The sequence below is a fragment of the Podarcis cretensis genome, assembly GCF_951804945.1.
Source record: "Podarcis cretensis genome assembly, chromosome: 3".
Taxonomy (NCBI): Eukaryota; Metazoa; Chordata; class Lepidosauria; order Squamata; family Lacertidae; genus Podarcis; species Podarcis cretensis.
Genome location: NC_137172.1, coordinates 75225820 through 75250417, shown reverse-complemented (window position 1 = coordinate 75250417; position 24598 = coordinate 75225820). Strand labels below are relative to the sequence as shown.

The 24598-nt window shown below is 40.0% G+C and overlaps 1 protein-coding gene and 1 long non-coding RNA gene across 5 annotated transcripts in view; one reads left to right on the top strand and one right to left on the bottom strand.

Annotated features, from left to right (window-relative positions):
• The window catches only part of LOC307213688, a 196824-nt gene extending 194970 nt beyond the window's left edge, over positions 1–1854 (top strand). Inside the window, exon 2 of the long non-coding RNA XR_013837640.1 lies at positions 1665–1854. This is a non-coding gene — a long non-coding RNA (uncharacterized lncRNA). The remainder of the gene's footprint in view (positions 1–1664) is intronic.
• The window catches only part of ATG5 (autophagy related 5), a 28355-nt gene extending 3866 nt beyond the window's left edge, over positions 1–24489 (bottom strand). Inside the window, exons 1-6 of one of the 4 annotated variants that reach the window (XM_079971759.1) lie at positions 24363–24489; positions 21606–21768; positions 20523–20650; positions 9404–9482; positions 7092–7254; positions 4423–4517 (exon numbers count right to left, since the gene is read on the bottom strand). In XM_079971759.1, the coding sequence (XP_079827885.1) occupies positions 4423–4517; positions 7092–7254; positions 9404–9482; positions 20523–20650; positions 21606–21713 (573 nt within the window). In that variant the 5' untranslated portion in view covers positions 21714–21768; positions 24363–24489. Of the gene's footprint in view, positions 1–4422; positions 4518–7091; positions 7255–9403; positions 9483–20522; positions 20651–21605; positions 21769–23588; positions 23901–24068; positions 24090–24119; positions 24178–24362 lie in introns of those variants that run through there. The other 3 variants (XM_079971762.1, XM_079971761.1, XM_079971760.1) reach the window with 3 other exon arrangements.
• Positions 24490–24598: the final 109 nt, after the last annotated feature.

Sequence of the window (24598 nt, the reverse complement as noted above, 5' to 3'; positions counted from 1 at the left end):
CAATGCTAAACCTTGCTTTAACATTAAAAGGATGAGCATAGGGTAACCTCAGGCTTGCACTCTGGCCCCACCAGCAAAGCTGTAAGTAGACTGGAAGCCTCCATTTCCAACTAATCACAGTTCAGCATTATGTCCAAACCCTAAACTATGGTTAGTATCAACTACAGTTTTGTAGAAACAAGCCAGCTTCTTAAACTAAAGTTTGCTGGGTTTGATAACACAGCTACTGGGAGTTAATCAGGAACAGAAGTTAAAGGTTCTAACCTTCTCTTTGTAGTGATCCCAGAGGAGGGAGCAATCACAAGGCCCACCTGTGGCTCATTCTCATAAGACATTTCTATGGTTTAGCATTACATCTGGGTCAGCCATGTACCACATCAAACTTCATGTGTGAGGTGGGGCAATAAATTCATTTTGAATTGAATTTTACCATAAGAATTTTACCTACTTTGTACTTATGTCTCAGCTAGAATTAAAAACTGGGAGAGATGTAGTAGTTAAACACGGCAGAGTTATCTTAAACTAATATGCATAATTATAAAATATAGGTCACTCGCAACTTGAACAGCTGTTACGTTATGGGGATGGTGTGTATATGCAAAAAAGGTGTGGTCAATACATCCCCTTGGAACAGCTCCCATGTGAGCAATCTTACCTTCCAGAGCTGATGCGCCAAATAGGTCTCACCTCCCAAACAAGCAAACCACTTTTAAGCGCTCGGCCTTGCTTACTGTGCTCTGGGACAAAATTTTGCAGGATGGTATCTGTGGTCTCCTGAGAGCCTCCCAGAGCCTGGTAAGCCATAGCTGTCAACTTTTCCCTTTTCTTGAGAGGAATCCTATTCGGAATAAGGGAATTTCACTTTAAAAAGGGGAAACGTTGACAGCTATGCTGGTAAGCAAGGCAGGGCACTTAAAATCTCTTTCTGTTGAACTCTATGCTTTCTGTGCATTTAACCTGTGTGATTTCAACTGTAGCTTTGTCCACAGGTATCTTCAACTAAATATCACCAAGTCTTCTTGGTAAGGACATTGGCTTACATACATTGTTTAAAATCCAGTTAAGCCAGCAGTTTATACAGGATGTAATCATAACATAAAAAACACAACCCACAAATTATAATTCAAGAAAGCCAACAGACTTACTAGTCTTTACATCTACATAAAAGAATGGGTTCTCTAATTGTATTTAAACCACTGCAAATTACTTTACATGTTGAACCCACACTGTAACCATATTATGATTTCCATATGTCAACAGCTTAACAGTATAAGAACTGTAGTCCTTCTTTGGATATATCAGCATGCAACCCCCCCCCCCCAAAAAAAAAGACTCTAAAGAATAAATTTAACAGAAGTATTTCATAATTTAACCAAAAAAATAATAATCCCAAAAAGCTTATTTTAAATTAAAAGAGAAATTATTTTTTTTTTTGTTATGTTAGTAAATGTTCTACCCATTCATACTGTGAATTCCTGCAGTCAGTACCTGCTTCGCATGCTCAAGTTCATGACATCAAATAGAGGTGTGTATATATGTGTGTGGGTGTCTTTCTTCTCTCTCGCATGCTGAAGGGCATCAAGCCCACTGTCACAGTGATGAAGATGAGATTGATATACCCCGACAACTCATTGTGGAGATGATAGAGGGCAGCAAGAAGGAAGGTACAGAGCTCCATCTTCTCACACCAATCATGCCACCACTGTAGCAATGTCAGCACTATGGTGAAAATGACTGAGGTGATGAAGTGGAACCATGACATCCAAATGTGTTGCCTCATCATCTCTCCAACTCCAAAAAGAGCCTATCAAAGTTGACTGGGAGGGGTAAGGGTGTTTTGTTTTGTTTTGTTTTGTTTTGTTTTTAAAATTATTCAAACATTTTACACAGTTGCAATGACTGCTAGAGGCTGGCTGCTCAACTGAGATGTTATAAGCAGTTTTGTCAATATACGTTTCTGTAAGACATTACTCCATAATCTTTATTGCTACAATCTGAAATACAAGACACAATCACTTGCCACAGAGGCCCATTACTACAACTAATCCCAAATAACAAAACCTTCACAGCTTAATGCAACCCCTGCCCCTCAAAAAAGAACACTACTCCCAGAAATCCAGGTAAAGAAGATTTACATACACATGGGCTCATACCAAGTCATATTCTGAAAACACATATATATTGTAACTATACTGTGTCTTTCACCTCCCCTAATCCCTTTTCTACTGTATTCAGCACTCTGAGTGCTCACTGTCCAGCTGAGGCATTTAGAAGATTCCTGGAGGTAGAATATAGCCAGTGATAGACTTTTATCATCTATAAATTTGTCCAAACACCTTTTAACATCACTAAATTGGTGGCTATTGACACATCTTGTGGCACTGAACCCTTCAGCTTAGCAATGTGCTTATATTTTCAACTATTTCAGCTATAATATTTGCCAGCAATTGGAAATATTCAGATTTCATGTCATCTGCAAATACTAAATTGCATACAACACACACACTTTAAAGTACGATTTGCTGAAAGCTAATAATTATATAGTTCTTAAGGAATTTGAAACAACTATACACGTAGCACACCCATAGCGGAAACCTTTAGTTGTCATGGTCTGTTATTTCCTAAAATGTTATCATTATGTCTACAACAGTATCAAAGTAATGTCAGTGATACTTAACCTAAATAATATGAATGTCTCAAAGACTGTGGTTGAATTAAGGGCAGCCATTAGAATTACACACACATCTGGAATGAAGTTAGGACTTATTTATTTTTATACAGTAATGTTTATTACAATTTTGTCTAGACAATATAATGCTGAAAAGATTTTGGTCACAAATAGTTTAGGGATAATTTTCCTAATCATATGTGGGCAACAACCCATGTCTTCCTCATATCCTTTCATTTGGCAGGATATGCTGTAAGGAGTAAATGTAACTTTCTGATCTCCTACATGATTAAGAGCAGCATTATTTCAAGAATTGTGGATAAATTATGGCAAATGTTTAGACTGAGTATCCCACACAGTCTGCTTACGAATCTCTTACCCACCTTCTTCAAGATGCCACCCAAAAAACCTTAATTTTACTTGCAGTTTGTTCAAAGTTCTTGTATTCCTTCAATAACTAACACAAATTACAATGGTTGCAGTGTTTATAGAAAACTGCAACTGCCTTGGCATGGCATAGCAAAGCTTATGCAGGCAGCTAAAATGAGGTGTATGAACATAGTTCTGGCTTTTCTTCCTTCTTGAATGGAAAAGTATTAATCAGCATAGGAAAAATTAAGTTGGTTAAAGTACAATTACATTAGGCAGCTACAGCCATTAGCTTTTTTGGTATCATATGCTGGTAGAACCAATGACAGCAGAGTGATCACACAGACAAAACTTGGAAAACTTAGAACAGACATGGTAAAGTAGGGACCCAGGGTACTTAACGACTGTAAATGGAATCCAACTTTTAAAACTGTGATTGCTGGAGACCATGGCCTGGGTTGTAAGACAAGTTAACATAAGGAAGCCCATAGAAGGAAAGTTTCCTGTCCCCTCCTCCTCCTGAGATCACTTGCCGCCACTCTGAAAAAAAAGTCTCTTCAGAGGATCAGGAGCCCTATTAAACTTAATAGTGCTGCAGAAGCTGGATTAATTTGGGAAGAGAGGGGAGGTCAATATTAGATTGTTATTGTTATTAAGCTTATTACATTGCATTCCCCAAACAAACACTATTCCTGCTACTGTTCTATAACTTTCTGAAACAGGAGGAAAGAAACACAATAAAATTACCTAATTTGAACTAAATCCTGAAGTTGTTATAACAACACTTCTCACCACTGTGGCAAAGGGTAAGGGAAGATTGCTGATTGCAAGAAAGCAACAGGTATAACACAGGGCTATGTATGCCCAGAGTCTTGTGTGACTGAGATGTGGAACAAGGCACATAAAAGCCAGATGTCTACTCAGACAGATCAGGCAGGCTAGCTAGCTGCACAAGAGAAGAGTGCTGACATGACACCTCATCAGGTGAGGCAATGGTGATAACAGCTAACTGGGGCAATGGAGTAGCCACTTTACACCTGCCTTCCCCTCCAATGGGAATGGGCTACCTCTGACCAGGTATAACCCAGGTTTAAGCTTGGGTACCAGGGGCAAATCACAACTGGCATCTATGTCAGTCTGCCTGAACAGTTCAAAGGTAGAGGTTAGAGTTACCCACACCTTCAAATGGTCTGAACAGAAAAGCATGCATGGCAGATCCTTAAACAAAAGTTATGCCCTGTTTAATACCATTAATTCATGTTTGCCTCTTCCTTCTTCGCACAGCAAAAGGTCTCAACAAATATAAGAACTGGTCAGCTTTTCCAAAATAGAAAAGACTATGCAACATGTATGTGAAAAATGATTTTTTTTAAATTATCCCTTACCTGATATATTCTAAATGGGATGTAGCGAAATCCACTATCTTCTGGAGGGTACTCCATGAGTTTTCGGTTTATAGCCCAAAATTGATCAAATTTGTCTGGGAAAAAATGAAAACAATATACTTATGCGATGTTTTTATAGAATAGGGCATAAGAAAATTTCTATTTATTTTTTACTGTTGCAAGTTGCCTACAGAAAAGAAATAAAATGGAAGTATCCAAACACTAGGGTTGCCATTCTCTTGTCATATGTCTGTGTCATATGTCTGTGTTTTCCTGGACATTTTGCTGCTTCAACAAAAATTGCCATTTCTCTTGAGCGATTCCTGGACGTGTTTTTACACTTGTGCATTTTTCTTATATGCTTCTTCATTTACAAGCTGAACTGAGCCCTGAGGGATAGCTCAATCGGTAGAGCATGAGACTCTTAATCTCAGGGTTGTGGGTTCAAGTCCCACGTTGGGTGAAAGATTTCAGAATTGCAGGGACTTGGACTAGATGACACCTGTGCTCCCTCCAACTCTATAAACCTGTGATTCTGTGATTCTAATGTTACATGCTACCTCAATCTCAAGTGGTACAAGGTCCAGGGGCTTATACAGGGCTTGTGTTTCCTTTGGAAATGAGGCACACTGGAGATTGTGGGGCCTTTAGGATAAACAAATTATTTACACATATATACAACCTGAGCCTACAATGGAGGGGCTTCCAGCATTACCCTTCAAGAGGGTCCTGCTTCTGCCATGGCCACAGTCCTGGATTCAAACTGTCAGCCCATATGGTGCTCTGACATCCCATCCCACCCCATTTGAACAGTAGCATTTGGCACTGTATTTTATTGAATCAAACTATTAAATCAACTATAAGTTAAACCCAAAGTTGTTACGGGCAGGACGACAAATGCATGTTTGTTTCATAGAAAAAGCAACTTGCAGATGTATCATTAAGTATGAGGCAGTTATCACAACTGCTACTCTCTTTTCTTTTTGTGGTCATGAATTTTGTTTCAGAAAGAGGTTTAAAATCATCCCATCAATAATGAAAGCCATAATGAAAGCAATACTGAAAGATACAGCATGTATTTTAAAAAGTTCTCTTGGTTTCATAAGTTTTTCTTATTTCTCTTTTACTAAGGCCTGAAATATAAAATTAGTATTTGAAAGCTTTCAAAACATTATCTGTTGGGTTCCACAGGTGCAGTTTCCAATGACACACAGTGAAACCTGTACAACCAACATTTCTAAGCAACCTCTTATATTGGAATAACCACAGTGTTGTCCCAAACAAGCCAAAATAATCTTAAGATTTGAAGTAGAAGTGTAAGTGAAGAGAATCTTTGGTAAACTGATTAAAGAACACAAACAAAACTTAAAAGTTCCGATTTCTATTTTTCTGCCTTTAAATGCTTTGAATACTTTCCATGATAAAGCCCAATCCTATGTGATTTTTTTAGTCTTCTGCAAAGCTATTATTATGTACTCCAAAAACCCTTCTTCAAGACTGCCTGCATGGGTTCCTAATCAACAGGATCAAATGAGGGACATTAACTTCTCACATCTAGATTGCCATATGTGGCTACTGCTGTGATGGAAAGTTTACGATTTTCTTTTACCACCCTCTATGAAACAGATCACACATCTGAACACTTGAACAAAAAGAAACTGTGTCAACATCCAATAACATGAAGAAGGTTAGATAGTATTTAAATAACATACAGCACTAATACAGTGGTACCTCGGGTTAAGAACTTAATTCGTTCTGGAAGTCTGTTCTTAACCTGAAACTGTTCTTAACCTGAAGCACCACTTTAGATAATGGGGCCTCCCGCTGCTGCCATGCCACCACTGTGTGATTTCTGTTCTCATCCTTAAGCAAAGTTCTTAACCCGAGGTACTATTTCTGGGTTAGAGGAGTCTGTAACCTGAAGCATCTGTAACCCGAGGTACCACTGTACTTAACCCGAGGTACCACTGTACTTAAAACAAAAGGGCTAGAAAATATCATTTAGTCATACAACCATCAACTAAACTCTAAGCAGATCCAAAAGGTAAAGCTTCTTAGTTGTATAACACTAGCTATATCCACACCTCATTTTTTAAACACTTGACATTTTAAGTATCAGTTATGATTCACATTCAGCTAAAATTATCTTAAGATAAGCATTTATCATTAGCCACTCAAAAAAGAAAAATGACAAGCTATCATTTAAAAAATCATTGAACTCAGTGTGCTAAAATAAATACTGCACTTGCACACAGTGACAAAGCATGGTTTACTACTACATGCATGAGCTGGAATGAGTTTCAGAAAACCTTTGGGCTCTCATGCTACATCCTCCTCTCCTCTTTTCCCATGCAGTTGGGAAAAGGACCTTTCCTCTTTAGTTGCACTTTTACAGACTCAGGCTTGGCATACAACTCCGTCTGCTTTAGAACAAGCCAAATTCAAACCATGATTTATTCAAGTGGCCTGTTTTAACTAATCAGTTTGTGATAAAACAATGATCCCTGGTTTCTAACAAATCAAGATTATGTGAAAATGAAACTAAATGTTAAGAGAAATATTTCTCCATGCCACATTATTTCAGCTCAAGCATACAACAACAAATCATAGTGAGTTGTATGCAAGCTGATCCAAAGACTTAATTGCTTCACTTCAAAATTGTTTCTTACCATTCTGTAATCCCATCCAAAGTTGTTTATGATCCTTTTTTTGCATCTCATTGATAACTTGACTCTTATGTTTCAGGGCATCTGCTTCTTTTATACAAGCCATGAAGTGGGCTTCAATTGCATCCTTTGAGGGACAGTGTAAAAGATCTTTTTCTGGAAAGTTCTAAAAGAAGTACAAAATTATGATCATCCAAAGGCGAGCAGTTTATCAACTCAACTTTTATTTTAGAGCAACAACCAAGACGAACCATGGTGAATAATTCCCAAGGGTTCCCAAGAGAACTTTAACTGTGCAACTAAGCTGCTTTAAACTAGGAAATGTATGATGCTCCAACTCCTAATACAGTGGTACCTCGGGTTAAGTACTTAATTCGTTCCGGAGGTCTGTTCTTAACCTGAAACTGTTCTTAACCTGAAGCACCACTTTAGCTAATGGGGCCTCCCGCTGCCGCCGCGCCGCCAGAGCGCGATTTCTGTTCTCATCCTGAAGCAAAGTTCTTAACCTGAAGCTCTATTTCTGGGTTAGCGGAGTCTGTAACCTGAAGCATATGTAACCCGAGGTACCACTGTATAGTTAAAGGAAAGCAATAGCTTTACTAGATTTCTCTTCTCCATTCTGCACCCTGTGTAATAACATCAAGCAGATGTCAATATAGTTCTCCTTTCACCTTCCTCAGACAAGGCAGGCAGACATAGACTAGCTTTTGAATCAGTAGAATAGAATTATTTTGGTTTTAGCCTTTAATAGAAATTCTCCACATAGCTCAGAAACTGTACTCCGAGACCTATCTGGTATCTTATACAGAAGGCATTTATAAAGAAATAAGTCAAGTGTTCTGATACATATAGGTCCCGTCCCCCCGGCCAGAAAGCCAAACTGAGCTACTGTGGATCATGGCTCTGGCTTGCTTGTTCTATGCAGACACAATGGTCAGCATGTGACAGGCTGCTTGAAAGGCTTCCAGATTAGAACCCATTCTGCATTTCAGTGAAGCTAAACTAAATTCATGGGGTTGGATCCAGAGTTCCTGTAAGCAGCAGCTGTGCCATTCCAGAATGCTGTTGGAGGTAATGCTGGGTGTGGGGTGAGATGTAGGGGGAAGTGGCAAAAGCCTTCCTGTAGAGGGGGCCTCTACCGGATTGCAGTCCCTAACCACAAATGGAAAGAGGCCTTTTGTATACGGAAGAGCAGGTATGGATACAAGCCAAAATGTGAAAGAAAATAGGGACAAAGTGGTAGGCAATTCTTGACAGGCAAACTTGTATACATTTATATACCACCTTTTTGCCATAAAAACGGTCCTCAAGGTGGTTTACAACAATTTGATCTTTACATTTAGTACTGTATAGCTGTGGCTCCCAACAGGTGGTCCATGGACGCCAGGGGGACCAGATAACCCACCTAGGGAGTCTGTGGCACCATTCACATAACAAAAATGACCACAGAGATATCAAAATTTTGAATAGTAGGGGGTCCATGGCTTGGCTTTTGAAAAACAGGGCCCCCACAGTACTTAGCTAATGGGGAACCACTGCTGTAGAGCATTAAACCAAGTCAACATAAAACAAACCCTCAAACGGGCAGGATTAAAATACAGTAAAAATTGGCAGAGTAAGAATGCAATCACCAAAGTATCCCACCAATTAGTGATTGGCAAACAAAGTTATTCGAATTTGTAGAACTTGCAAAAATGACACAAAAAATTAGAAACCAAAAGAATACAAAGTTTATTAATGACTGGAATAAATTTATGATTTATATTGAAGGGAATTACAAAACCTAAAAACTATAGCAGGACTGATATAGATCTTACGATGTGCAAATCATTATAACTATCAACTGCAGGAGAAACAAACTATTCATACTAAGAAGCCTGAAACCGGGAGGGATGGAAGTCAATAGATGTGTAGAAGAATGATTAAAATACTTAAAGATATAAAGATATAAATGAGAAGACAAAGAAGCGTAATGGAAATCGACATTGTTTATACGTTATGTATTGATATTTATTTAGTTTTCTTTTTTGTGTGTGTTGGGGGTTTTTATAACTGTTGTAACCGTTGATTTGTTTTTCTTTTTGGTGATCTAATGTGAAAATTAATAAAAAGAATTTTTTTTTAAAAAAAAGAATGCAATCACCTAAAAGACAAATGTCAGTGACAGAAAGCAGGTGCAAAACCAGCAATCCTCACTTGCTGTCTGCTAGTGCTTTCCCTTTCCCCTTCACTCAAGCATATAAGAAATTATGATTACATAAGCTGCCTCTGCTTTTGAAATGTTGAACAATTCAGAAGATGCACCATAAACATACCTTAAAATGTACTGTTATGTTCCATGGAAGGGCTGTATTTGAAGCATGAAGGTCAAAAAGCAAACCAATAGGATAATGCCTAGTAACAAAAGAAAACATTAAAACCAAATAAATGACCATTTCATACTTGAAAATTTGCATTAAAAAAGATTGTTTCTATAAAAAATTAAAAAGCAAGCATTTTCCCCAAACCTTCAAAAGAAGCCTGTTAAATACAAAAGCCATTTCTCAGCAAAGCTCTTTACATTCATCACAGAACTTTGTTGAAGCCATTGTGCATGACAAAGTTTAAGAAAAATACATGCTGGTTACGTGTTATATAATTTTATAGTCTGTCTATCTGACAAAAAGCACTCTTAAGTGAATAGAGCATTACCTGAAAATTTGATGCAGAATAAAAAATATGCTGTGAATCAGTCCTACATACAATCGTGCTGCAAAAGATAGAGTGGCATAACTTTCTTTGGAGCGGGTGTTTGCCAACCCAACACATATGAAGGCCTTCACTGGATAGCTCAGCAGTTCAAGACTCTGAGACGGCATTTTATTTTTTTTAAGGTAAGTCTTTAAGCCCTTCTAGGAATAACACCTTGGCAAAATGTACATGCACCCTTCTAAACAATTTCCATAAAATGAGCCAGCCTGGCTGCTCCCACCTGTAAAGTGTTTTCAGCAAACTAGTGAAGTCAAGAGCTGTGACTGAAAAGTGAGTTTTTTTGGTCACTAGGTAGTAGGAATCCCTGCAGTCCTAAAGAGCTGCTGTTTTCCCTATCCTTTTAGTGCAGTTTACCTGCTTCTGTCTCAGTCTCTGTAGCTTGCCCTTCCTATCCCTCTAACAACCAGGATGCATTTTTTCCTATGGTGGGGTCTTCTGAAATCAGGTAGCTATTTTCTGCAAATACTATGACACAATAAATGTGTGTGTGTGTTAAAGATTCCCCTCCCCCCTCCCCCCCCCAAAAAAAGCAAACGTGAAGGCTTTGCAAAGAGGCTTAGCCGTATCTCCTGCTGAACAGGTGCTAAAGACCAAACACTCATACAAGTCTACTTAGAAGACTGTATGAATTTAACAGGGTTACTCCTACAGCTGGGTACAGGATGGCAACCTAGGTTAGGAGTAGCATTGAAGGTTCTTGCGCCTTTAACAGCTGTATGACAGGCAAAAATTCAACAGGTCCAGTCTTTTCTAGTATGGAAATGCAATTAGGGGAAGATGTGAAGGATCCACCCGTTTCCTGCTCTGCTTGTTTCTTTTGCTGACTGAGCAATTTGGAACAGGCAAATACTTGAGTGACTTTTTAAAAAAAATGTTGGCTGGGGAATAATAGCAAGAATTGCCTGTTACTTGTTTTGCTGCCTACCAGTCATTGTGGAATAGGCAGCTGCTGGAAGAACTTTTTGAAAATGGGACAAAGGGAGAAGAAACATGGTAATCCTCCTGTTGCTGCTATGCTTCCTGCAGGCATGTGGAGCACGCAGCTGCTTAAAAGAGGCTTCAGCTGAATATAGGTAGAGGTGTAGCATCTAGCAACTGTTCAGACCTTTAGAAAAACAACACTTGGAGGCTACCCCCACCATACACCATCATTAAATAGGTCACAGAAAAACTTTAAAGAATTTTTTCTTAAGGAGTCAATAACTCCTTCTTATACTATGTCAAAAACTCTTAGTTAATGAACCTTCATCTTTAGGAATGATTCTAACCTGTATGGTCCAAGCAGTGGCATATGTAGGGTGAGTGGAAATTAATCCCCAGGCACAAACTTATAAGAAGTTTACCTGGTACAAAACTCAGAAACCAGGAAGGAAAAATGTTCATAAATAAGACAATAAACATGAAACTTCTTACACATCTGGTTCTAGCCAGGTGAGCACTAAGATCCTTGTCCTAAATTCATTCCATCTTTCATAATAATAAAAAAGTCATCAGGCATATCTTGCCTCACCAAGAACAAAGAAGGGAAACATCAGCCTATAACTTCTTAAGTATTCTAGCACTGCAAAAGAAGTTGTGCTTGTATCTCTGGCATGCAAAGAACTCTACATCATCTAAATACCATTTCAGATCCTCTTAATAGACAAATACCTGTTTTAACTGGAATGAAAGACCAACCAGCCTTGAGCATGAACCACTCCCTATTGGCTAGCTGACGTGGGAATGACACAGGAACAAAGCAATCAGAGTTAATTATGACATCATGCTTACAGGAAACACAAATTAAATACTTTGGAATCACTGAATGATCACCCCTGCTTTCCTAATACAATCTGTTAGAATAACAGACATTTAAATTTACTAACAGCATCTATTCAGCAAGATAAAAGGGGGATGTGTGAGATAAGAGAGGATTTGAAGGTGTCCACATGACTCCATTTCACAAAGGTAATTATATATGCAAGTGTGTGCACATGGGTGCTCCTCCACCTCAGAAATAACCAGTTCTCCGTTGAGGTTTTAGACAAATGCAGCTAGTTTCCATCACAATAAGGATCACACCCTTTGCCAGTGAAAAGAAATCTCGCTGGACAGGGGTGCGAGAATAATAATAATAATAATAATAATAATAATAATAATAATAATAATTTATTTATACCCCGCCCATCTGGCTGGGCCTCCCCAGCCACTCTGGGCGGCTTCCATAGAAACCAAAAATACAGTAAAATCACACGTTAAAAACTTCCCTGAACAGGGCTGCCTTAAGATGTCTTCTGAATGTCAGGTAGTTGTTTATCGCTTTGACATCTGCTGGAAGGGCGTTCCACAGGGCGGGCGCCACTACCGAGAAGGCCCTCTGCCTGGTTCCCTGTAGCTTTGCTTCTCGCAATGAGGGAACCGCCAGAAGGCCCTCGGCGCTGGACCTCAGCGTCCGGGCAGAATGATGGGGGTGGAGACGCTCCTTCAGGTATACTGGACCGAGGCCGTTTAGGGCTTTAAAGGTCAGCACCAACACTTTGAATTGTGCTCGGAAACGTACTGGGAGCCAGTGTAGGTCTTTCAAGACCGGTGTTATATGGTCTCGGCGGCCGCCCCCAGTCACCAGTCTAGCTGCCACATTCTGGATTAGTTGTAGTTTCCGAGTCACCTTCAAAGGTAGCCCCACGTAGAGCGCATTGCAGTAGTCCAAGCGGGAGATAACCAGAGCATGCACCACTCTGGCGAGACAGTCTGCAGGCAGATAGGGTCTCAGCCTACGTACCAGATGGAGCTGGTAAACAGCTGCCCTGGACACAGATTTGACCTGTGCCTCCATGGACAGCTGTGAGTCCAAAATGACTCCCAGGCTGCGCACCTGGTCCTTCAGGGGCACAGTTACCCCATTCAGGACCAGGGAATCCTCCACACCTGCCCGCCTCCTGTCTCCCAAGAACAGTACTTCTGTCTTGTCAGGATTCAACCTCAATCTGTTAGCCGCCATCCATCCTCCAACCGCCTCCAGACACTCACACAGGACCTTCACCGCCTTCACTGGTTCTGATTTAAAAGAGAGGTAGAGCAAAATCAGTGGAAGCAACAGCCATGGCAGCCTCTAATGTAGTTCCATCTAGCCTATGTCATAACAACTCCCCCGTAGCAGAGAACTGTCTATATACCACAGTGGGGCCTGTGTCTAAGTAGCAGTTAGCACTGGCTGAGCCATCTTGCAAGTCCCCTTATGCTACTTGGCTTGTGTGAGCATTTCTTCCATTTCTGTAGCAATGCCAATGTATATATTTTATAGAAATGGTTTCCACTGTAGTGAGCAGCTAGATTAACATATTTTACTACTCAATAAAACTTCAGGACTTTCGAAGCAGGAGCATCAAGCTCTCTCAGCTATTATAATCAGGTAAATGGAATATATTTATATTTCACTATTAAATTGCCACCAGATACAGATGAGTGCTGTAATGCTGAATCAGCTATGAATAGATAGGAAAACAGAGTAATACTACTCCAGCCATGGTGGAAACAAACACACCATTAGCTTTTCAGCATCATTTAGTCAGAAATCACTCCACAAAATCTGCTCTGCTGATTTTTGGTAAAACACAAGCAGTACTGATTTGGTTGTTTCTGTCTTATTAGACTCAGTCTTCCATGAGCCAATGTAAGAGAAAAATAGATCAGCAGTAGGCTGATCAAAGCCACTACCTAGAGTTCTTCTCATTTGTGCTCTTCATTTCCTTACTCCTAATCTTCTGAAAATATTGCTACCACTCAAATCCCAGCAAGTCCCCTTACAAGTTTTCAATTATGCAGGTGGTAATGCTGGATTTATAGGGACGCAGGTGGCGCTGTGGGTTAAAGCCTCAGCGCCTAGGGCTTGCCGATCGAAAGGTCGGCGGTTCGAATCCCTGCGGCGGGGTGCGCTCCCGCTGCTCGGTCCCAGCGCCTGCCAACCTAGCAGTTCGAAAGCACCTCCGGGTGCAAGTAGATAAATAGGGACCGCTTACCAGCGGGAAGGTAAACGGCGTTTCCGTGTGCGGCTCTGGCTCGCCAGAGCAGCGATGTCACGCTGGCCACGTGACCCGGAAGTGTCTCCGGACAGCGCTGGCCCCTGGCCTCTTAAGTGAGATGGGCGCACAACCCCAGAGTCTGTCAAGACTGGCCCGTACGGGCAGGGGTACCTTTACCTTTACTAATGCTGGATTTATAAATACAGATTTATAGAAGACAAATACACATACATTTTTAGCAAAAGCTAGAATCCTCTACATACACAAATTAATAATCCCTCTAATTTTAAGGCCTTGTTGAAACAGGTTCTCTTTCTAAATTAGTCAGTCTTCGGATCAACAACTTTCACCACACCTTCACCCGAGCCTAGAACAGTCCATACAGTACATTCACTTTCTGGACACTACTGTGCACTACATGGTGAAATGTAAGCACCACTGTATCAACACATATCTACATGCATTTTGCTTTCAGATAGAACACATTACAAAATCCACTATTTATAGCTAGGTTCCTGTGATTCAGCTGTTTCTATACTGACCTGCTTAAGGATTTTTAGGCTACAGTATCGACACTCAAAGAACTGAACACCCAAAGAAATGAATACACAGATCAGGTCTAGACCAGCATCCAGGAATCTTCTACTATAGGGCAGATGTAGAAGAGAAACTGACAAACCACTTGTCACCACTTCCAGCTCCTAGTTGAAATCACTCCAATGTATCAAAGAACTATAGCTCATGCTGGGCAATAATGCTTTCTTCTCAAAGCCTTGAATGGTAGGCCGGTACTTTCTTACAGGCAGCCCCTACCCTAAACAGCTCTTCATAAGGAACTCCAGGAAACCCTAACAGACCATACTCTGTAACAAACCCAGATACTGAATCTCTTCTCATATCCACTCAAACAACAGTATTTCAGGACCTAATAATATCAGCCACAACACCAAGGTGTCATTCACCCATTCATCTTCCAATATATGTGCTATCTTCCAGCATCCTGACATCAGCAAAGGGATTAACCGGAAACTAGTAGAACATTTCAGTTTAGCAGAATGCCGTTATTGACCTTAAGGTGCCAACCTTTAACAAAGGAACTTTAAAGAAAACTCAAGTGTGAAACTGCTGAATTACAACTTATCAAGAAATTCAATTCTTAACAGAGACAATGGCTTTCTCCAACGACAGTGATACCTTGGTTTACGAACTTAATACGTTCCGGAAGTCCATTCTTAAACCAAAGCATTCTTAAACCAAGGCATGCTTTCCCATAGCAGCGGGGGACTCAATTTACAAATGGAACACACTCAACAGGAAACGAAACATGTTCTGCTTCCAAGACAGAACATGTATCTGAAGAAGTGTGCATGCACACGAAAGCTCATACCAAGAACTAACTTAGTTGGTCTTTAAGGTGCTACTGGAAGGAATTTTTTTTATTATGTTTTCCAAGACAAAGTTCACAAACCAAAACACCTACTTCCAGGTTTGCAGCGTTCTTAATCCAAGTTAATAGCAAGGTGATGTGCTATCACTGATTATTGTTGTGAAAGTTTTACCATTCTCATTCTGCATACATTTATGCAGTAAGACTGTACTGTCTGAACCTGACCTATTTCTCAGGTTACTTCTGCTGCATCACATTAACATGGCCATTCTTCTGAAAAGGCCCCCTTGCAGATGATTTATTTTTCCTTAATATATTCAGAAACTGGTCAGATAAAAATCCCAACACATGTCTAAACTCATGTTCTGACAGTTTGGTAGCTCTTGTCAAATTTCAAGGCTGTTGCTGACAGAAACTGAAAGTAGTAAGTAGTTTCAAAGTGGGGACAGGGGCTCTCTGAAAGTATGAACCACATACTATTTGAAATGCTTTCTATAGTAACAGTCTTTTTTCACCTCTTCAATCATCTAACTTTTATTCTGCTTACAAGTATCTCAGCAAATGTTACAACATAAGTCTGAGCAGCCCATGATGAGTAAATGCCCCCTGCAAAGAAAGGGTAAATAGTTGTACAAAATTATAAGACAATATAATATTTATATGATAGTGGTGAGAAAATTTCACACTCACTTGCAACTTTGCAATAATATAACTCTGTCAGTAAGCATGTATTTTGTCAGATGTTTCATAGAGATTGTAGAGGATTTTTGAGACTATTACAAGAGTACGAACTTCATATAATCTTTCCAAACACTGTCAGACTCCACACATAGGCCATAAATAGAACCATGATTCTCCCACACAAGCCAGTTACAAGGGGTTAAAGTAAATGTCTAAAGTGGTGGCTGACAGTTAACTGCAACAAAATGCAGGTTAGAATTTGATTCCAAAGCTGGGTGTAAATATTAATTTTACTGCATAAGTTCCCTTTAATGACTGCAGGCTAGCAAAACAGTTCATAGTTTTTACTTGTTTTATTATCTATGAATGGAAGGACAGGACAAGTCAAGATATGTGTGAAGCTGCAATATGTAGTTACTTAGCACCATCTGCTGGTTAGGTAAGCATTATGCAGTAACTTTTAAGTAAACTGCTGAGGCCACTACAAAAATTTGTAAAACCCATGATTACTACTAGTTGCTCTTTCATCACAGTGTTAAAAAAAAAATCTGTTAGAGCCCTCTTTTCAGAGCCTGGGAAGTAGCTTGTCACTTTGGCTGAAATCCTATATCTAATTATCTATAAGCCACACTGAATTCAATAGGAATTACCTTGAGTGGGCATGCATACATTAGAGGATCTCACTGTACATATTTTCAAATTCCAGAAAAGTAGCAGCATTAATCGAAGTTAGCAAAACAACCTCCAAGCAAACCATCTTTCAGCTTCTCAAAGAATAACTGATTTTGTACAGCTTAAAGTAAAAATGCCACAATATATGTTAGTCTTTCAAAACATGTTACAAGACCTTTGTGTTTTTTTAAACACTGGGATTTTAATTCCCATGTCTTCGGGATACTGAAATTAACACAATTAACAACATTCCTGGCTTTAAATATTGCAGATAAGCCCCTAAGACACCATTAATTTTAGAGCTAATGAGAAAGGATATCACTCTCCATTTCATATGTTTTATCTAGGGACTCAGCTAGACTGGTAAAGAAAAAGTGATTTATATGGGAAGAAATGGAGGCAGTGAGAGATTTTACTTTTTTGGGCTCCATGATCACTGCAGATGGTGACAGCAGTCACGAGATTAAAAGACGCCTGCTCCTTGGGAGAAAGGCGATGGCAAACCTAGACAGCATCTTAAAAAGCAGAGACATCACCTTGCCAACAAAGGTCCATATAGTTAAAGCCATGGTTTTCCCAGTAGTGATGTATGGAAGTCAGAGCTGGACCATCAAGAAGGCTGATCGCCGAAGAATTGATGCTTTTGAATTATGGTGCTGGAGGAGACTCTTGAGAGTCCCATGGACTGCAAGAAGATCAAACGTATCCATTCTTAAGGAAATCAGCCCTGAGTGCTCACTGGAAGGACAGATCATGAAGTTGAGGCTCCAATACTTTGGCCACCTCCTGAGAAGAGCAGACTCCCTGGAAAAGACCCTATGTTGGGAAAGATGGAGGGCACAAGGAGAAGGGGACGACAGAGGGCGAGGTGGTTGGACAGTGTTCTCGAAGCTACGAACATGAGTCTGACCAAACTGTGGGAGGCAGTGGAAGACAGGAGTGCCTGGCGTGCGCTGGTCCATGGGGTCACGAAGAGTCGGACACAACTAAACGACTAAACAACATGCGTTGTCTGTGTGATATAACATTGTGCCACCAGATGGCGACATGGAGTCCCATTTTTCTCTACCTGTTTTTCTACAATGCTTTAAACTGAAACACTTCTTTGATGTGGGTGATTCATTACCCATAGGAATAAATGGCACAGCCTAGGAACACTGTTGCAAACAAAGCCAAACCTGCTCCTCCTTTCCGCACCCTCTCAGATACTAAATGGCCCTCACTGACCATGTGTTTTATTTTGAAAACTGGGCTTTGGAGAAAATGGTTAAATGGTTTTTATTTTGTACAAGACATATAAAAAAACTATTACAGGATCATTGAGCCATCGGTTTTTAATTTTAGCCGTCAAGCCATATGTAGGTGGCTGAGACATGGGGAAGGAAGGATAAAGATAAATAAGCCATATCATTGTTGTAAGTTTGCAGGCACTTCGTGATATTAAATGTAAAATGGAACACTGAAGAGTGTCTTTTAGCTTTTAAAGAATGTGCTTTATGAGCCAGATATGCTAAACTAGAATTTGAGCCAAGAGGGAGAAAAATGTAATAAACTTTCTCTCTGAGGCAAGCAAAAGAGGGTGTCAAGCAACCACAAACCCTTCATGAGTTGCTGAGAATAACAGTTTGTTATGGAAGATGTTTAATCTTGATTTCCTCAACCACGGAAGTTCCTAATGCAAAAATAAAAATAGGCATCTCTAATATGCATGTGGTGTGCAGTTGCAGAACATCTGCTCGAGGATTCAAAAACTCGAAAATGACACAACTAAAAACACTATCATAATTAATTTTAAAATTTTCCAACTTTTTTTATACAAAAACAAATTTAAGTACAAATATTAATTTAAGAACATCAGCTTGAATGCTATGTCATTGCTTTGTAAATACCATGTATGATCAAACTTAAAAGAATTCAAATATCACAGAACTATTGTGGGAAGTTTTGAATTCTAATTATCAAGCTTGTAGGTTAAGGCTATGTCCATTTTAAAGAGAAACCAATCAATGATTATTTTCAAGTACTGTATTTTAGTTAGCAGAATTCTGATGTTTAAACTTATGGTCATGATTTTAGAAGACATCACTAACAAACAATCATATATTCATGAAAGTAACACAACAAACCTCACTCAAAAGCCTGGGCACATTGGAACCCATTATGTGCACCAACTATTATCAGTATCTTCTAGTTTAAAAATCCTAATTAGGGCCAACAAATTGTATTGCTTATTTATAACTGATGTCACTGTATGAAGGCCTCAAATGTATTTAAGGTGGGTATCAGATCTCTACTTGAGAAGAATGTAAATTGGGATGGGATGCAACAAGCTGCTTATGACTATGCAAGCATTTGTGTAACTAGGACAGTTTCAAATCTTAGGTATGCAGGAACCCTTGACTTTGCAATTAACATCTCCAGCAACACTTAACTTAACCCTAATTATTGTATTGTATTATTGAAACCTAATAAGGGCCTGTTGAAGATGGACTTGTCTAGAACTAACTTTCTGTTAATAGTGACTATACAGTCGTACCTTGGATCCCGAACGCCTTGTGAGTCTAACGTTTTGGCTCCCGAATGCCACAAACCTGGAAGTGAGTGTTCCAGTTTCCAAATGTTCTTTGGAACCCGAATGTCCAACACAGCTTACACAACTTCCGATTGACTGCAGGAGCTTCTTGCAGTCAATCAGAAGCCGTGCCTTGGTTTCCGAACATTTTGGAAGTTGAACGAACATCCGGAACAGATTCTATTTGACTTCTGAGGTACCACTGAACATTGCTTGCAACTATATGTTGTTTGCAACAGTTCTAACAAACAGACTTACAGTGGTGCCCCGCAAGACGAACGCCTCGCAAGACAGAAAACCCGCTAGACGAAAGGGTTTTCCGTTTTGGAGGCGCTTCGCAAAACGAATTTCCCTATGGGCTTGCTTTGCAAGACGAAAATGTCTTGCGAGTTCCTGCGGGTTTTCCCCCCTTTTCCCCCCCTTTTCCTAAGCCGCTAAGCCGCTTATCAGCTGATCCGCTGATAAGCCGCTTAACAGCTGATCGCTAAAAGCCGCTAAACCGCTAATAGCGCTAATCCGCTAAGCTGTCAATGGGCTTGCTTCACAAGACGAAAAAACCGCTATACGAAGAGCCTCACGGAACGGATTAATTTCGTCTTGCGAGGCACCACTGTAAATACATTATCAGTCCTTTCCAGGCTGTGCAGACATATAGCGGACAGAATCTGTTGCCTCTTTAGTATTGTAGACTGCTGTGTATTCTTATGCTGTATGTTCACTGTATACCCTGGGATTTCTGTAAAGTGGGGTGCCATTAGAAAAACCAATAAAGCTATTTTTTAAAATTATATAAAATAAAATTGGGGTGAGGATGGAACACAGCATGCAATTCAACTGTTAATACCAACAATTAAGCCCAATTAAGGCAGGTCTATGAAATGTGAGCTCCAAAGGTGGCATGGAGCTTTTAATCCTCATAGTTCACTCCTGAGTTCAGCAGTGAGCAAATTATGTCTGCACAAGGCCATAGCAGCTCTACACCTGTAAACTGCAAGTTGATTTAATGGAAAGGAGAACCCTAGTTCTCAAGCTTATGCAACTCTCCGAGACCATGTTTCATGTTGGACACATCTGAAACTAAGAGATCACCATCATTTTTGTACTTGCAGAGACAGAATGGCTCACAGTTGGAACTCTGTGCATGCACTGAGAAAGCAAGGGGGAAAGCACTTTAATCCTAATTGTGCAAAACAGAATGTTATTTGGTATATTGACGTCACTGAGGAATTAATATCTTTTTTAAAAAGGTTGCCCACAATCTTAGATTTTGATAGGGCAACTCCAATTTGCTTAGGCTTCCCAAGAACAATATGCAGTCAGGAAATATAGATGCTAACACTCTAAAATACTCAAAAAGTTAAATAACTCACCATTTTAGTGGTGTGCCTTCATATTCGAACCATATTTCTACAATATCTTCTTGTCTCATAACCTTCTGAAAATGTTTTTTCACTTTGTCCGTTACCAGTGTCAGGTAACTTATTCTGGGTAAAAGCAGCTGAAAGGAAAGGTACACAGCACATCTTTATGAAAAGAATCACATGTAAAAGTTACATTAAAAATATTACTTGCTTTTCAGTCACATGAGTAGTACTTATAACATAAATAGTATTGGGCTGTTGATATGCAAGTTATGTTCTACCAAGTTCAAAGGGACTTTTATTCAAGTAAGTGTGCTAAGAACTGCAGTTTGAAAAGTGGTCAAGGTATATTCCGCAAAACACAGCTTCTTCACAAGTTTCATTTAAATAAGGCTTCAGAGAGAATCTTGGTTATCATAGAGAAATGATCTTTTAGCATAATAAACATATTCCTCATATGGACAAATGGGACTGTGCCCAAACAAGAGAAAACTACTTGCAGTGACAATCAACCCTCAAGAAAATTAAAGCACACTGTGCTTAAAGAGTGAAGTTTCTTCTAAACAGGATGCTTAGGACTTTGTTTTCCTACTGAGTATTTGGAAGTCTTAGGGGAAATATTTCACCCTTGTTTTTTCAGGCTGCTGCTATTTCTTGGGAACAGAAGTTGAATCAATCTAATGTAGCAGCAGCAGATTATGGAATAGCAGCATCTAGTCTAGAATTCCTCAAACACATGGAAAAGCAATATTTTTTTAATGGGCAGTTAAGGCTGTAAATTTCAAATGTTAAGATTTCCAAAACATTCAAATAATTTTACAAAGTTAGTAACAGCATGGAAATTCATCCAGTCACAAAGAATTTTCTGTAATGGAAAAGCTGGAAGAAGTTCCCTTAACAGTTCTTTGTTTAACAAGCATTATCTCCTCTTTCTTTCTATCATTTTTTCCAGCATCAAGAAGGTCTACATAATGGGGGAAGTATTAGTATACCATTTATTCAAGGAGATGATGAAACACAGTATGTTCCTCAAGTATAGTCGAATACTAAACATCAAAATATGATGGTTCTACATGTGTTTATAATACTTACATAGTAAGGTTCAGCTTCCCTTTCGGTAATCTCATCCTGATATAGGGTAAAACAAGTTGGTATTCGCCCAAACCAAACATCTCTAAGTACATCTTTGTCATCTGTCATTCTTCCAAGAAGTACAGAAGCACATGTAGGCTAAATTATTCCCCCAGAAAAACCACTACAAAATATAAAAATAGTCAGCTTTTAGATGCACATGAATCATATTATCCCTTTAGTGTACTTCCACAACACATGATAACAAAGGCATTTCTTCTTTTAATCTACAGAGAAATGGCTGGCTGAAGAAAGCTAGACAAAATTTTGTACCCCAGTACATTAAACACCCGTCCCCAAATACAAAAATGCTTAATAAATGTGAGGGGTTTTTTTCTCCTAGGTTCTTTTGCTGTTGTTCAGAAGTAGGAGCTGTGAGGGACTTGATTCAGATTAGGATCATAGTGCACAGGCAGGGATGGGTTTTGACCCTCCACATCACTTTGCTGCTGAAAATTCTGCCCTTCAATGCTGATATTTGTCCTCAAAGGTACTATAGCAAATGGCACCTTTGGGGAGAAACAGCAGTTTCAGAAAGGCAATTAAGGTGGGAGAGCCAATTGAGGGACAGAAACAATTTGCCTCCCTACAAATTCTATTTCTAAACAACAACCAATATAACAAGAGTAGGAGAAACAATCACACAGCAAACATATTTTTTATTTAGGGACTGTCTACTTGTAGTATTTCTTTAAATCTATGACCATTTTGATAAATTACATCCTCCTTAGGCTGCAAATCTATACTCACTTACTTGGGAATAAGCTCCACTGAACTCTGTGGGACTTCTTTCTGAATATGATTCTTATGAACTATTAGTTTTGCTTTTAAAATCATGGTAGGTTTCCCCCCCCCCCCTTGAATCACTGGCACAGGCCCTAGTGAATATGTATTAACAATGAGAGGTGTTTTGAAAGTTATTCCTATAGGTGTAATACAATCAAGTCAGTTTTCAATGGAGAGTGGCTTGCAAGTTACATCAATAAACTTTCACTTAGTGATAGTGAAGCGTACTCATGAGCCTTTGGTAACAGACTTTGTCAAAAGCTTTTTGGAAGTTCAGGTATATGGAATTTACTATATAACCCTTATCTATATGGTTACTAATATTCTTGATATCAAAGTTTGCAAAGAACTCCCCTTTGAAGAAGCCATAATGTTTCAACCTTGCTCTGTGTTTAAGCACATTAGTTTTAATATCTCTACCAATTTACCTAAGACACATCTCTAATGCCATAATTCAATTCCTAGAAATTGGTGAGACATGTCTATTCTCCAAAACTCTGGCAAACAGGTGGATTTTAATGAAACATATATTCACTGCAATTTCACATCTTAAGTGAATGCCATCTCTCAGTGACTTGCTAACTTAATTGTAGTTTAGCTCTAAAACAGGTTTCCTCAACCTCGGCCCTCCAGATATTTTGAGACTACAATTCCCAGCATCCTAGACCACTGGTCCTGCTAGCTAGGGATCATGGGAGTTGTAGGCCAAAAACATCTGGAGGGCCAAGGTTGAGGAAGGCTGCTCTAAAACATTATCCTTTGTGACATCTGTTTGATTGCTGTAATGTATTGTATGTGGGACTGTCTTTTAACTACTCACAAACCAGTTAGTAGCCTAGCAGCTGCATTTTGAATCAACTAGGGCCAGTTACTGAGAAGAAACCTCTCTGACAGTGAGTAGCAAACAGGGAGAGTGTCTTCTTAGTGGTGACATCCGGTTCACATAATTACTTTCCAAGGCTTACCTGACAAATACACTGCTGTCCTTTTGGCACCAGGCAGAAACTTTTTTTTTAATCCCGCTATGTTTTTAGATTTGAAGTATTTTAACAGTTGCTTTTATCACCATTTGATTATTTTATATTTTAGTATTATGCATGGGAAACACAGAAGAGCAGAATACAAACTTTTTAATAAATAAAACTGACGTCTTCTTACTAATATCCTTCCCCAAAACAATGCCTCAGATACAGCCAATTCAACATCCTCTGCAGTGGGGACAGATAAAATAGTGGCTTGTGCTTCTTCTGTACACCTTGGTATGCCTAAAGGTCTTATTGCCTCGCTGATTACATGTTCCTGATGTATTTACAGAACAAAGAGACAGAGTCTGAACATTGGTCCTCCTAGTTCAGTACTGTACATGCTGACTGTACATGCTTCTCTGAGGGTTCCAGAAAGAGGAGTCCTACCTGGGGACTCGACCTGCAACCTTCCCCATACAAACCTTGTGGCGCAACAAAGAACTATGCCCCTTGCCCTACTGGATCAGGCCAGCGGCCCACCCCTTTCTCACAGAGGGACCAAGGAAATGCCTATCGGAAACTCGTAAGTAGGACCTGAGGGGAGACAGCCCTTTTCCACGCTGTAACGAATATATATGGTTTCTGGTGGTGAACTGAATCCTCCCAAGCCTACCCTCAGCGCTATCGGGTGCCTTGAGAACACTCTCCATACACCCAGGCTCACGTGTGTACGTGTGAAGAGGTATGTGGAGGAATAAATCTCTACTCCAGATGATGTCCCCCCCCCCAGGCAGAAGAAGGGGTTACAAGGGCGGGGCGGCAGCCTCTCCTGCCCGGTCCAGTCTCCGCTCCCGCGTCGTATCACCCAACAAACAAGCTTCCCCAACAGCCAACTCCTTTCTACGTCGCCTCCGCCCCCTCCTCCCTCCTCCATGATGGGGGAGGGGACAACGGAAGATGCCGTTACCTGGCAGTTTGTTTCTTTCCTTGGCCGGGCCACCCCCTGAGTGCGAAGCTCGCTCCCGCACAAGTCAACACTGCGCAGGCTCGGCTCCACCCACTCCGTCTTCTCTCCTCCGCTCCCTCCGCCTTTCTCTCTTGGTCTTTCTGCGACGAGAGGAAGGGAGGGCGGAAGAACGTAAAGTTTTAGGGCAGCCCGACGCTCTCGCCAATTTCAGCAGCTTAGCGAACCGGAAGTGACGA